This window comes from Bos mutus, chromosome X (assembly GCF_027580195.1).
Source record: "Bos mutus isolate GX-2022 chromosome X, NWIPB_WYAK_1.1, whole genome shotgun sequence".
Classification (NCBI taxonomy): Eukaryota; Metazoa; Chordata; class Mammalia; order Artiodactyla; family Bovidae; genus Bos; species Bos mutus.
In genome coordinates, this window is record NC_091646.1 from 56,979,367 (window position 1) to 56,995,755 (window position 16,389).

The 16,389-nt window shown below is 34.1% G+C and overlaps 1 protein-coding gene across 1 annotated transcript in view; it reads right to left on the minus strand.

The window, feature by feature from the left end:
* Positions 1 to 16,389, minus strand: part of DACH2 (dachshund family transcription factor 2) — an 864,952-nt gene that overhangs the window by 634,340 nt on the left and 214,223 nt on the right. The window contains exon 2 of the mRNA XM_070366582.1: positions 11,014 to 11,052. Within this exon, the coding sequence (XP_070222683.1) occupies positions 11,014 to 11,052 (39 nt within the window). The remainder of the gene's footprint in view (positions 1 to 11,013; positions 11,053 to 16,389) is intronic.

The window sequence follows — 16,389 nt, forward strand, 5'->3', positions numbered from 1 at the left end:
TAGTGAAAAAAAATGAGTGAATAAATAATAAGAGGCAAATCTTCCTTGCAAAAGAATTCCAAATAATTTCTGCAAATGCTTTGCCTTTATGAACGTGAAGCATAAATAACTCCCTACTCCTTAAACTGTGGGCTGCACATAGTGACCTTCTTCCAAAAACTTCAGAAGAGTACAGTATAGACAGGGAAAAGGAAAAAAATAACTTTATATAGTGGAGAAACTTAGTAAACACTACAGAAGCCAGGTGATTAAGTCAACCCCAATAATGATAAGTCATAATGATTTTATGTATCATTGTTGTGTTGAAAATGGCACATTACTACTGAGGTCTTCTTTCCAAAGACATAATTTAACAATGAGAAAAACATCCGAAAAACTCCCATTGAGGGACATTCCACAAATACCTGACCTATACTTCTCAAAACAGTTAAGGTCATCAAAAACAAGGAAAGTCTGAAAAACTGGCAGAAGGCAAGAAGAGTCTAAGGAGACATGATGACTAAGCATAAGGTGGTATCTTACATCTTGGTCTTCCCTTGTGGCTCAGCTGGTATAGAATCCGCCTGCAATGCGGGAGACCTGGGTTCGATCCCTGGGTTGGGAAGATATCCTGGAGAAGGGAAAGGCTACCTACCCACTCCAGTATTCTGGCCTGGAGAATTCCATGGACTGTATAGTCCATGGGGTGGCAAAGAGTCGGACACGACTGAGCAACTTTCACTTTACATCCTAGAATAGAAAAAGGACATTAGGGGACATTGAAGAAGTCTAAATAAACCATAAACTTGAACAATAGTATATCAATACTGGTTCACTAACTGTGACAACTGATTCATTAATTTTAAGATATTAACAATAAGGAAACTGGGTACAGGGTATATGGCAAGTCTTTTGTACTCCCTTTACAATTTTTCTGTAAATCTAAAACTATTTTAAAATAAAAACTTCATTAAAATGAAAAACCATCATCTCTAACCATTTTGGTACCAAGCTCAACTTTATTAAAAACTGCTTTGTCTCTACATGAATCTCTAATTTAGTCCCCAAAATCACAAGGAGTGATTTTTGAAGAGGGAGGGCTGGACAAACACGAATTAAGGAAAGCACTATTTGTTTATAATGCAACTGAAAAGTAAAATATGTATATACAATTGTTTAATAGGCTGCTTCAAACAGAAGTCACCAATTCCCTTTATGTAATGTTCTGAATACAGTGGGAGCTTTATTGCCACAAGTAAACCATGATTAAACAATAAAAACTACTAACTTTTTTATATTTAATATGTTAGATACATCTATATCAATATAATATCAATATATTGATGCACTATAAATTACACCAATGTAATTTAATGCATTTTTGTAAAATGCTTACAGAATAAAGAATATAAAATGACTATTTTTGTTATTTAGGTTAATTTCAATTTAAAGTAGCATAAGCATACAGCTCTGTTGATTATATTGCAGAAACATACTATTTAGCTAGAAATAGCCATTTTATTTTTAATATAAATTTACTTATTTTCACATTATCTTCATTATTTTCACATTATCACATTATTTTCACGTTTTGAGAAGTATAGAGGTATATTCACTTTTCACATTATCTTCATTTTATTTTTTAATATACATTTATTTATTTTAATTGGAGGTAATTACTTTACAAATATTGTAGTGGTTTTGCCATATATTGACATGGATCCGCTACAGGTATATATGTGTTCCCCATCCTGAACCCCACCCCACCTCCCTCCCCTTCCCATCCCTCTGGGTTATCCCAGTGCACCAGCCCCTAACACCCTGTCTCATGCATCGAACCTGGACTGGTGATCCGTTTCACATAAGATAATACGCATGTTTCAGTGCCATTCTCCTGAATCATCCCACCCTCTCCCTCTCCCACAGAGTCCAAAAGACTGTTCTATACATCTGTGTCTCTTTTGCTGTCTTGCATAAAGGGTTATCATTACCATCTTTCTAAATTCCATATATATGTGTTCGTATACTGTATTGGTGTTTTTCTTTCTGGCTTACTTCACTCTGTATAATAGGCTCCAGATTCATCCACCTCATTAAACTGATTCAAATGTATTCTTTTTAATGGCTGAGTAATATTCCATTGTAAATATGTACCACAGCTTTCTTATCCATTCATCTGCTGATGGGCATCTAGGTTGCTTCCATGTCCTGGCTAAAATAGCCATTTTAAATGAAAATGTCCAAATCATCTGACCTCCATCAAATAAAAATCAATGAATAATTCATATATATATAAATAAAAATATTGTCTATAGGGAGAATCTCTGGTAATAAATCAGTTCAAAATGTTTTAAATATTTCTAATTGCAACAAATCAAAGCATGGCTGCTATTATTAATAGGCTTGAATATTTTATATGTTTTCACATTATTTACATATTTTTAAAATCTATAACACTACATATCAGATGATATATCACTTTGTATCATGAATTATGAGCTATCACTTTACATGAATCTACTGATTGAGCTACATATAATTTTAACATCTTAGTTTCCTAATGGATATATTAAGACAATCTTTTACATTTTATGGCTGAATCATTTTGTACTGGCCCTCTTTTTAACATTATAATTAGTTAAAAAACAAAAAACTCCCAATAATAATCCAAAGTAACAGCAGATCTTTGAAGTCTTAGTATACTGGGAGGAGGTGAATCCTTTGAACAAGTGTATTTTTTTGTATTGAAAACTCGGGTATTCTCAAAAATAGAAAGCAGGGCATGTCTTTAAGGTGCTTCACACATATCTGCAGGACTGTTGAGCATGTTGCCATGGAACATAATTCCTTCAAGGACTACAAACCAAAGAATGGCCATTTTGGCATAATAGTACCATTTCCGTGGTGGATTCATGTTGATGTATGGCGAAACCAATACAATATTGTAAAGTAATTAGCCTCCAATTAAAATAAATAAATTTATATTAAAAATAAATAAATAAAAAAGTCTGTCCCACTTAAAAAAAAACAAAAACATGATTTTTATTTTCTCAAAAAAGCAGAATGGTAATTTCCCAACAGTCTTCTCAGTCACTTTTTTTTTTTTTTTTTTTTAACACCCAAGATGTGCTGTCTTGAAAATGCTCTGACCTACAGAAACTAGCTGAAAGGTTTTGGGATATCTCTGTTTTGAGTGATTTACTTAGTGCTTATTGAAAAAGTTAGATAACTTGATTACATCTCCACATAGGATAGGTATGATCAGGGAAAAAAATAATCTAGATTAACTTGGCACAAGTTCTTCTTCACTGAACTAATGGAAGTAATACAGTAAGCAAAATAGCGGTTTTCAGAGTATGCTTAAACTGTAAAGCAGGATGCCAATTAGCAAAAATTGGCAATGGAAGTTCTTAAATATGGGCCCAAGGGTCAGTTCACAAATACACCAAAATGGGTAAAAACACTCAAAGGCAACTTATGTGGGATTTTCTAGGCTGATTGTCACATTCGGACAATGAAGGATGCACATGTGAATTGTATTAATCTGTAAGTCATTTGAACAAAGTGTGTGAACCACAATTTTCTTGAAATATCTGATATTGAAACTGTAGGAGGCCAACTCACTTTCTAGGAATGCTACAGTCAAACATTTTTCTCAGGACTATTCATAAAAAGAGAGGTCTCTAAAAATGTCTTCATCACCAGAGATTAACTGATTTAGATTCTGTTTGCCAGAACTGAAAACTTCCATAAGTAGAAGCTTCACTAAAAACATAACTATGTTCAATATTCTCATAGACAAAAAAAGTTTCCTTTTAAAAAGTCATTGGAAATAGGTATTCTGGGTATTCTGTGCTTGAAATAGTATATATACTTGTGTTTGAACATGTGAGTGTCTGTGAGTGTGTTTTATGGCATATTTGCAATTCCAGGAGTTTAAATAAGATCAGTTTCACATCTTTCCATTTTATATTTTAATCTCATAATATTAGATAGTTATGCTTCTGAGTGTTCTTTCTGGTACATATAGAATCTAAGAAATCCTGAAACCTCTTTGTTAAACCTCAGGTTAAAGATCCAAATCTTCCTAATGATAAGTCTCTCCAAATGCAAAATCCAATTACTTACTCTCCCTCTATCCAAATAGAAATACAGAATATACAGAATAGTCAACCTGAGTCCTCTCAATACTTTAAGTAGTTGTGTGCAGCACCATAAAAACATTGCTAGAAACAAATCTTAAGTGAGCTGAAAATACTGAATAGTCTCTTCTTTGAATCTGAAATCTGCATAAAGTGAATTTGAAAAGAAACAAAAAGCCACAACAAACAGTGGTGGAACTTTGATTGCATTTTCAGCATTTGAAATATGATGCTTCAGAGTATGCAACATTGAAGATTAATTCAAGATTGTGTGTTATGACAGTCTAGTCCTTCTAATGCTGAACACCCGCTTCCATCTTCTATCCCTCCCACACCCCCAGTTGTCCTTGAATTAAGAGACACACAAGATAAATAGGATAAACTCATAATCTTAAATAAGTGAGAGAGTGTTACAAGAGATTTCACAAATTGATAAGATTCAATTTTGGCTTTATGGTTTATGCACAATAAGTAAATTGGGGTTCAAGGAAAGGGGGTGATATGTATCATAGAACAAAGGTTATAGTTTGTTTCTAAGAGATTGCTTAGTCAAACATCCTAATTTTACAGATGTAGCAATTGAGGTCCCAAGCCATAGAGTGATTTTCAGGGTTGTTAAGGCCATGAACTTCTGACCTGAGATTTTCCAGAGCTCTTCCTGGTACACCACACTATTTCATCAAATGAGGCTTTATGAGAAAGTGCTTTGTAACCTGGAAAATAGTTTACAAAATTTTACATACTATTTGTATGCTTATCACAACTTCATATATTTTAAATGAAAAATAGTGATGCAAATAGTGTCAGTAAACATTGCTATGTGCACTAAGTGATCAGAATCAATATTTCATCTGTAATGTATAATCATGGAAGAGAATCAATTAAAAAAAACAATCATTTTTTCTTCAAAGAAATATTTGTTTAAAAAATACCTACTACATTTGCAAGAATGTTAAGACATAGGAACTCTTATATAATGCTAGTGGGAGCGCAAACCAGATCAGATTTAAAGAGCAATTTGGCAGTAACTATTAAATTAAAGCCCACAATTCAAAAATCTCACTTATGGCGTATACACCAGAGAAATTCTCCCACATGGACAAAAGAAAATATGATGTTCATTACAGTACTGTATTTAAAGGGAAAAAAGCTAACCAAGGTTTATTTTGAAAATTCTGTCAATCTATTTGAATCTCCTTTTATAGGTGCTGTCTGATTTTATTTTTACAAACATTTATTTTAAGTTCAGCAAATATGTTTTTGGTCCCTCTAAAAGTAGTCATGTATGGATGTTAGAGTTGGACCATCAAGAAAGTGGACTGCCAAAGAATTGATGCTTTTGAACTGTGGTGTTGGAGAAGACTCTTCAGAGTCCCTTGGACTGCAAGGAGATCAAACCAATCAATCCTAAAGGAGATCAGTCCAGAATTTCCATTGGAAGGACTGATGCTGAAGCTGAAGCTCCAATACTTCAGCCACCTGATCCAAAGACCTGTCTCATTGGGAAAGACCCTGATGCTGGGAAAGATTGAAGGTAGGAGGAGAAGGGGACGACAGAGGATGAGATGATTGGATGGCATCACCGACTCAATGGACATGATTTTGAGCAAGCTCTGGGAGTTGGTGATGGACAGGGAAGCCTGGCGTGCTGCAGTCTGTGGGGTTGCAAAAAGCTGGACACAACGGAGCGACTCAACTAAACAGAAAACTAGATTGGCTATCCTGAGTCTGGTATGGTAAAACTGTAGTTCTTCATTTTAGGACAGTGGAATAAAACAATAATTTCAAGCATAATTATGATATTTTTTAATGTTATATACACAATATATTTCAGCTTCATGACCTCCTCTGAATGTACATTAAGTATGTAAGTGGGCGGCCCCATGGCAAATAGATGGGGAAACAATGGAAACAGTGAGAGACTTTATTTTCTTGGGCTGCAAAATCACTGCAAATGGTGACTGCAGCCAGGCAATTAAAACACACTCGCTCCTTGGAAGAAAAGCTATGACAAACCTAGACAGCGTATTAAAAAGCAGAGATATTACTTTGCCAACAAAGGTCCATAGAGTTTTTCCAGCAGTCATATATGGATGTGAGAGATGAACCATAAAGAAGGCTGAGCACCGAAGAATTGATGTTTTTTAACTGTAGTGCTGGAGAAGACTCCTGAATGTTCCTTGAACATCAAGAAGATCAAACTAGTCAATCCTAAAGGCAATCAATCCTGAATATACATTGGAAGGACTGATGCTGAAGCTAAAGCTCCAATACTTTGGCCATATGATGTGAAGAGCTGACTCATTAGAAAGGACCCTGATGCTAGGATAGATTGAGGGTAGGAGGAGAAGGGGATGAGAGAGGACAAGATGGTTGAATGGCATCACTGACTCAATGGACACATTTGAGCAAACTCCAGAAGATAGTGAAGTACAGGAAAGCCTGGAATACTGCAGTCTGTGGGGTCACAAAGAGTCAGACATGACTGAGCGAATGAACAAAATGTACATATATACACACATATAATGAAATTAGATGTTTTGGTAACTAGTCTGATTCTAGTTGTCAGGTTATAAAATATATTGATCCAACGTATATGAACTTTGAAATCAAACAGCCTTGATTCAAATGCTAGCTCAGTATTTGTAGGCTGTGTGGCCTTAGATAAATCACTAACCTTCATTGTACCTCAATGTCATCATCTGCAAAACAAGGATCACAATAATAGCCCTTGCTTTATGGGGCTGTCATGATGATTAAATGAACTAATACATGAAAAATCACCAGGTGTATCATATTTGAAAACTGTTAGATACTATAATGTTCTGGCAAAAAAAAAAAAAAAAAGCTAGTTCATCAAAATATATCCTGAAAAACTTTATTTATATGTCTGCTGCTGCTAAGTTGCTTCAGTCGTGTCCGACTCTGTGCAACCCAATAGATGGCAGCCCTCCAGGCTCCCCCGTCCCTGGGATTCTCCAGGCAAGGACACTGGAGTGGGTTGCCATTTCCTTCTCCAATGCATGAAAGTGAAAAGTGAAAGTTAAGTCACTCAGTCATGTCCGACCCTCAGCGACCCCATGGACTGCAGCCTTCCAGGCTCCTCCGTCCATGGGATTTTCCAGGCAAGAGTTTTGGAGTGGGGTGCCATCACCTTCTCCAATTTATATGTCTACATTGGTCAAATGCATCAAAAAGTCACTTATTTCTTAGATTCTCTACCTTTGAGGATTAACCAATTAACTAAGAATCTCCATTTGTTAAATTTTTCAGGGAGCGGTTTTAATTAATTACTTCATTTAAACATAGTTCATCTGTATAACACAACAGATTACTTGTGATCAAAACTATCTGCTGATCTAGAAAGGGAAGCACTGTCCACCCAAATTTTATTTAAGTAAATAAACATCAGCTGTTTTACACGGTGTCATATGTATTGACCAGTTGTCCAACCATTTCTCATCTTTCATATGTGTCTGTATTAAATCTGCAAGTAGAATAATATGTGAAGAAGTGAAAGGTGGGGATTTTTTAGTTAAGATTTGACATTTGGCATTCTTTTATTTCTTTTTCACTTTTCTCCTTTTAAAAATTCCTCTAAGTTTCTCATCAAAAATGACAATATTAATTTACCATCCTAAGGATTTATGGTATATATCATAGGGGTTGTTAAAGCAAGTTTGCTGCTAAGTCACTTCAGTCGTGTCCGACTCTGTGTGACGCCATAGACGGCAGCCCACCAGGCTCCCCTATTCCTGGGATTCTCCAGGCAAGAACACTGGAGTGGGTTGCCATTTCCTTCTCCAATGCATGAAAGTGAAAAGTGAAAGTGAAGTCGCTCAGTCGTGTCTGACTCTTAGCGACCCCATGGACTGCAGCCTACCAGGCTCCTCCATCCATGGGATTTTCCAGGCAAGAGTACTGGAGTGGGGTGCCATTGCCTTCGTAAAGCAAGTTTAGCAGTGGGTAGTTTTCTTTTTTCTTGTTTTCCTTTTTTTCCTAGAGAGATTGGAATTTAATTGTTTCCTTTTTAGACAAATATTCTTTTGGATTGCCAGTGATGAAGGGGTATACAGATGTCAAAAGCAATGTAGCACAGTGGGATTATGTGCTAAAGTCCAGGGCAAGACAGAAAAACAAGCAAAGTCCAGATCAGTCCAAGCTACTTCTTAGTAAAATCTCAAATGACCAGCTTTTGTTTTATCTTTGCCAATGCCTATCAAAAGTTCAAATGAAGTTTTGTTGTGTTAACTACTTACATTTCTTTTATTTCTTATTTTAACCATTTGTAAAAACAAAGGAATTTCACTAGATAAAATTCGGAATTTGTTTAAAGGCAAGCCAATTTAAAATAAAACAACACATGCTAATATACATGGCTTTCTTCCTATTAAAGCACCATAAATAGGGCTTTATATAGTAGCCTTAATTATATGACAGAACCTATACCTAAACATTGTCTTTTGGACATAGATGAAATGATCTTTCATACCACATTTCATTGATAAACATGAAAACAAAAAATTCATGATTTTATCTTAGTTTTCAAACCACATTGAGGTAAAACTATCTTGTCTATTTCTATATAGTAAGAAAAATATCACAAAGTGCATAACCACAATTTTTAATATCAGGAGAATTATTTACAAGCACTCCACTTATTATTTATTTACTTTATATGAATTTTCCATCATCAAGACCTTTGGGTGCATTTATAACATACTGTGATTTTTTTTTTACACAGAGGACTTACAATTTAAACTAAAGGTTGCAAACTAAGTCCATAGGCTAAATTCAGACCACAGTTGAGTTTTGCTTTGCCTGAATAGCGTTGCTTTTTTTCTTTTTTTTGGGGGGGTGGGGGGTGGGGAGGGTGGTTATTGACTTTGTTACCAACATTTAAGAATTGGGGAATTTAATATAAAATTCTGGATTCCCAGCTTCTCTTAAACAGTCAGATATTAACAACACTGAGCCTGAATTCCCATTCTGGTAGCAATCAGCTGAGTTGAGTAATAGCTGCCACCTTTGGAGAAGGAAATGGCAACCCACTCCAGTATTCTTGTCTGGAGAATCCCATGGACAGAGGAGCCTAGTGGGCTACAGTCCATGGGGTTACAAGAATCAGACACAACTAAGCAACTAAACCTACCTTGGAAAGAATATATGTTCTCCTGGTCACCATAGTCCCCACCACTCCCTACTGTTTATGGCCTTTCGTTTATGCTACTATTCTTGCTTCAGTAGGTATTAGAATTTGCGAGTCTCCTGTTTCTCTGTAGTTTGTGTGTCAGTACATATACTTTCAAAAACATTTCACAGTTTTTCTCTGATTACAGCAAATGTAAAAACTGCATATATAATGTGTGTTCAGATTAATATATCTGCATATATAATGTGTGTTCTGATTAATCTAGAAGTAAATCTATACAGCTATTAACTATTTTGTTTAATTTAGAGAAAAAAGTTGACATTAATTTGCATGTTATTATACTTTTAAAAAGTCCATTTCAATGCCTGAATTCAATTGCATTTATATAAAATCAAGAACACTTATTTTCAATATCCCAAACCTAACCTCAAGGCTTAATCCATTTAAACTTTTTCAGTTAAAATCATTCATTAATTAAATCTAGTGAGTTCTAGTCTCCCTAACATTGAAGTTACAGTTTAAAAATAAGTTTAGCACTTAAGGAGGCACATCCACTGCTTCAGGTCACTTGGATATTCTTTAGTGTGCATGATATTTAAGAGTAACATTCAGTACAGAAAATACCCCAGATATTTGAAACACCACCCTGATGATTTTCATTTTCCATGTTGAAAACCCAGGAAAATCACATGGTATGGCCCCCATCTTTCCAACAACCCTATGACATTGTCCTTGTAAAAAAAAATACAGATAAAACATGCATCATGAGCAGCCCTGAAGGAAGGGGGCAAAAGTCAACAAAGGGTGACTTAACCTGAAGAGGAGGTGCTACTGGCAGGCAATATCAAAATGTACTTTAGAATCATGGGTTCCCTTCCTTGTCCCTTAAATCTCTGTTAACTGCCCATTCGTTGTTCCCATTACAACCTAAAAGGTATGAAGCCTTGAGCAATATGGCATCTCTGGTTGCAATTTAGCTGAAATTGCATATATAAAGTATAAATATATATAAATATATATAAACATATATAAAGTATAAATCTTAAGAGTTTCAAATACTTTAAAAGGTATTTTTAGAGTAAAAATAATTTCAAATATTTTAGAACTAGTATCATGCTTACAGCATATATATCTGTGCCTAATGCTTAGAAAGATCCAGGAGATTAGAACGCCTGTTTGTTTGTTTTTGCATTATTGCTATAGCACACTTAATAGCCTGTGCTGCCCTGCAAAAGTGAATGTACCTTCCTAAGCATTTCAGAGCCACAGGGCAGGTGAATCACTTTCCCATGATTTTACATAGGTGACATTATTTTTATGTCAGTGACCTTACTCAACCCCCATCAACTTTGTAGCCTTTCTCTAGCTTCTGCTTTAGTTCCCAGGAAAGGAGATGCTTTCTATGGTGGAAGTCATCTCCCACCTGTATGATCCCGGGATCCACTCTCAGTTAATACAGTATATATGAATGATCATTAACTGGCAATAGTGAAACTGTGAAGACCCCAATTAACTAAAACCCTCAAATAGATAGATAGGTTCTAATCAGGTATTTGGATTTTATTATTAATTAAGGATTAAGCAAGATTCAATATTTGCTGCTGAAAATTTTAAACAGTTCTACTTTCCTACCTTAGTAAATATAACACAGGGAACAAAATTATCGAAGTTGGGCTGAATCTGTACAGGCTCCAGGACATTCCCAGTAAGTTGATTTTTAAAAAATAAATACATAAATACCTGTTAACAGCTTGTTTTCTTGTCATTTGCCTCTTCCTTCTAAAAGGAGAGTGTAGCAAAAAATAAATAAATAAAACTGGTTAATTGAGAGCTCTGGTTAGTTAGTTTCCAATTAATCAAGGCTTTATTATATTTTACAAAAAATCTTCTTAAATTCTGCAGAAATTTTAGACAGGTTACACACAATGAAACACCAGCAGGGAAAACACAAAGAAAGTTGGAAAGCCTGAATTGCTATCAGATAGTGTTTTAAATATATGAATAATGTTATTACATTTCTGGTCTAATCCCCACTGAGTAAAGAATAATGTGAAATGTCATGTGGTTTAGGGCTTTTCTATGTATGAAGGCAAGGAAATATCATTATAGATTTATGTTGAAGAAAGTGGCCTAGGGTCATAACAATTTCAAAAAAGGATTCAGGAATATTGTGTCTTTTCCCTTTCTCTCAAGAGCCTTCCTTCCCATCCCATTGGGTATGCCAATACTTTTTAGGGAAAATAATCCTTTCTAATTTTCTTCTCATTTTTATCAGGCCAACAGGATGATAAAAGTAAGCCAGTATCAACACTATGCCTTAATTTCCTAAACATGGAGCCATTAATCACACAGCTCACTATACACTTTTTCTGAAGCAATACTGAACTATCTTACATCTTCCCCAAAAGAGTTATGTGCACATGTGCGCGTGCACACACACACACTCAGACACATACACATACACAGTCATACACACATCCACACAAAATAAGTTAAATATATAAAAGAGATTGATAAAAACCCATATAATCATCTTAGTTAACAAAACAACCATTATTTCTAACAGTATAATAGTTCCCAGTGCTCCTATACCCTTTAAGAACAATGAAATTTAAAATGATAAGCTGAAAAACAAAACCTGTAAGTAATGTAATTTGGCTATTTTGAGCCTTATTCCATTTCTTAGTAGTACAGAAACAGGAATCTCCCTCTAATACCCACTACAAATATATATGGTCAGTTCATCACCTCTTCAAAATCTATCCTTCTAATAGCTTTTTTTTTGAAAGGCAACTGCTTTCCTGCTTAAAGGTCTATAGAAAGATTTTTTAAATAAACCACAGTTGCAAACATATATCTGAGGTTGCTGGGGAAAGGAAGTGACAATGAAGGAAAGAGAGCATTTTTCACCTACTCTTGTGTCTGTCACTTAATTGTCAGAACTATTTGTTTTTGTTTTATAGTTCACTTACCCAACTTGTTTTGAAATTACATTTTCTTAAAGTAGAAAATACTCATACATACCAAGTCAATGATTATGCATACTTCCTTAATCTAGTGGGCTTTATGTTGGAGGACTTATTTCCCTTTCACCAGAGATCCTCCTTCTTTAACTATAAAACTTTCTAAACTCAACAGAACTTTTTTTGACTGTCACCATATGTACATAATTATACTAAGTTAAGAAAAAATAATTTAAATCTTCTATAGCTTAAGTTTAATAGATTATTTAAAATAGATTTTGAAATTACCAAATTCTGAGAAAACATTCTTGTTAGAATTATCAATAAATATATAAATATCCATGAGCTAACTGTCCTTTTATTAAGGATTTTTAAATTTATTAGAAAATTAGGAGTTTACCTTGACTTTTGAAAATTTCTCATTTGTCTTGTCAATTGTTTAAGAATGTATTTTACAATACTGCCTAACACTAGTTATAACTCCAGGACCTTAGGGACCACAAGATAAATACACATACTTTATTTTTGACATTCAAAATAAAACATTATTTCTACATTTCTGAATTTGTTCAGAAGCAGTATCATTCAATCAAAGTAGTTGCCATATATTCAAATTTCCAAAAGATCAATAAAACATTTCTATGTTTTAATATATGTAAAATGATTGTACACCTTAAAAACATACAAATTGGACTTCCATGGTGGCTCAGTAGTGAAGAATCCACAGGAGACATGAGTTTGATCCCTGGTTTAGGAAGATTCTACATGCCAAAGAGCAACTAAGCCTGTGTGCCACAAATATTGAGCCTGTGGTCTAGAGAATGGGAACTGTAACTACAGAGCCCACATGCAGCAACTACTGAAGCTCCTGTGCCCTACAGCCCAGCTCTGCAACAAGAGAAGCCACTGCAATGATAAGCCAGCACACTGCAACTAGTGAGTAGCCCCCACTCATCATCACAAGTAGAGAAAGCCCATGCACAGCAACAAAGACCAGCCAAATAAATAGATAAATAAAATGATTATTTAAAAAACATACAAATTTTGTCAACTACCTCAATAATACTAGAAAAAAATGTTTCCTATGCTTTTAAATGAGTCAGTGATTAACTTGCACATATTGCCATACTTTAGAGACTACTAAATTCGGCTTTAGCTGTTTGCAGACAAGATGATTTAGTCATTTAATGTGTTTTCCTGGCCCAATGCAATAAACAAAATGCTGATTTGGGCAACAAATGTAATAAATATGTCCTACCCTGCCTCTACTTCTAACTTTATCTGTAGGGGATAAATGACAAGTAAATCTGTGTTGGTAATTTTTTTTTAGTTTCTCATTGGAGATGTGATTACATCATGATAATGGGTAGCTGTTACATTTCCACTGTTGGAGCCTTTAGGAAACTTTCTTCACTCTAATAACTTTCTTCATTTTATATGCCAACTCTTACTCCACAGCAGCTTTTATAAACCTGTTTAATCTCTTTAGGGATCCCGGAAATTCTTTGACAAGAATGTATGTCAAAAGAAAAAGGAGCTGAATGTATCTTTCATTTTAAAAATATAAAAATAGAGGCCTGGATATTTTAGGCCTACTTAAGTTTCCAGAGGGCATCCAAACAGCCTCTTGATCACTTAAGTCTCCAAAGGCATGATTTTCTCATTCAAGAACCCAAACAATAAAACAACTTCCTCTTTTCCTCCATAAAATTCAGAAATTTATTTTTCCTAGAACTGGGGAACACATGTATACCTGTGGCGGATTCATTTTGATATTTTGCAAAACTAATACAATTATGTAAAGTTTAAAAATAAAATAAAATTAAAAAAACTTTGGTCATATTAAATATGTTTCTTCTGAAATACTTTGGTGCATGAGCTTGACTCTTTAAAACCTCAGTCAGATTTAAAGTCAGTCTAAAGGGAAGAAAAGGAAAATTAAATATGGGATGGATTGGTAGTTAATAAATGAGCTTACAACATTTTAAATTTTTGTAAGAAGGGGGCATCGATACATATATATTGTAAATAGTAACATAAATGAATTCTAATTATTAGATAATGTATCTGAAAGTATTCTTATTTTATCAAGCTTAAACATCAAAATTTCTCAAAACCTTCATAAATTTTAAACCACTTATTGTTGTGGCATATTTGTCCACAATATTTCTGTTGGAAAATTTTTTCCTTATAATCTTGCTATCCATGACTGTAGGTCTGGCTAGAGAAAACATGAGTGACCCTTTGAATCCTGTTCTTGGTCCATTTGGGAATTTTAGCCAGCCTTTCATAAGAGACTTTTTAAACCTTGTTTACACTAGTTATATTTCAGGTCTGCTGGTTGATGATTATGTCTTTCTATAGTATGTTTAGAATGACTCACAGAAAACACTAAGGAAATGCTCTAGAAGCCAAAGCAAACATTTATGGTAGATGTACATTAAAGCCCAGAGACACTGGGTGCAATCACAGCTTTATCAGATTTTAGTTAACTTGTTTTTGATGATTTGATAACACACTGAGGCAATAGTAAATTGACTTACATCTAAATAGTATGTCAATGTATGGCAAAACCAAAACAATATTGTAAAGTAATTAGCCTCCAAAATAAATTAATTAATAAATAAATAAATAGTATGCTGCCTACATAAAGAAGTTAGTGGCAGTCTCCAATTCTAAATTACTGAATTAAATGGTGTTTCCTTCATAGCATTTATAGTAATGTGTAAATATTTTATTTATTTATGCATTTTAGATCTATTTTTCTTTTGAAATAGAATTTCCATTGAAGAATGAGTTTAGGTTTCTTGTTCACAAAGTAAGCATTCAGTAAAAAGTTGTCAAATGAATAGGAAATTAGTTATGTAATGGGACAATTTACTCATTTAAATCCATCATTGTACAGTCTTCAAGCTTATTTTAATAAAATATATCTTAAGAACATATTTCTTCTATGCTACACTGATTTACATCATTCACGATAGGGCTTAAATTTCTACAAGGACAGCCAGGGTGTTTTAGAATTAGTAAACTTTCACTGAGTAGCTAAAGTTGATTAGAAATATCATGAGCTCAAATTTAATTGATGGCATCAAATAGTCTAAACTTTTGATAGGTAAAAATATAGAATCATTATGAAGTTACTCAGGAGAGAAAGAATAGTTTAAATTTTATTTTAATTATACCTTTACTTTTTTTAACATTTGGCTTATTTGTTTAGTGAAGCTTAAATTAAATGTGAAACACTGACAGTTCTATAGGCAGAACTCAGCTAAGCTGTTTCTAACAAAATGAGTTCATTTGCCAGTTGATCATTCTGGTAATCCTATCTGGTTTAGTCTTGCTGCAGATGAAGACAAGCACTGTCAGAGCAAAGGAATCTTGATCTGGATATGCTCTCAATGTAATGGTAAGGGGCAGGAGTGGGAATGAAGAAAAGTATGTATCTGAAAGTCTATTAAGTCCCTTACATTCCTCCCTTGATTTAATCTCTGACAAGGATCACTCTACCATCATAAAATAAAATAAGATTAAATTAAAAGCATATTATCACCAATTAAGATATGAGAGGCAAGTACTTAACATTACAAATTACTACATTTTAATATAGCCCCTTTTTGAATTCAGAATTCCATTAAATAATAATACCTTATAGTTACATAGATTTACAGTAACAAAACACCTTACTGTTACACAGTTTTACAGTTCTCATCATTAACTAATGCAGTACAACTACTCTATATGCAAAAGTGGGTTTGAAACACTGTCCCATTTGTATATATGTAGAAACTGAGATTGAAGTGTTTTTAATCCGATTCAGTGTTCTTCCACTTCCTATTGTTGACAATATTTATCTGAGTATGAATGAAATACCCCCTTTTCCTTGATACTTCTTCCTTGATCATTTTATCACTTTCATGATATGTAAAGAATCAACTTCTTTAAGAGTTAAGGGAAGCTCTTCAAATAGTTATAATTGATATCTAACAGTTTGTGTACTGATCCTACAGAGGCCACTTTCATCTCCCTGATAGCACCTTCTTAGCTCAAAATATATCTACAAATATTTACAGATCATCAACTATGTACAAAAGGCTCTTTGCTATGGGGCTATGGAGAATACAAAAATCTTCAAGCATGGTCCCTGTTATCA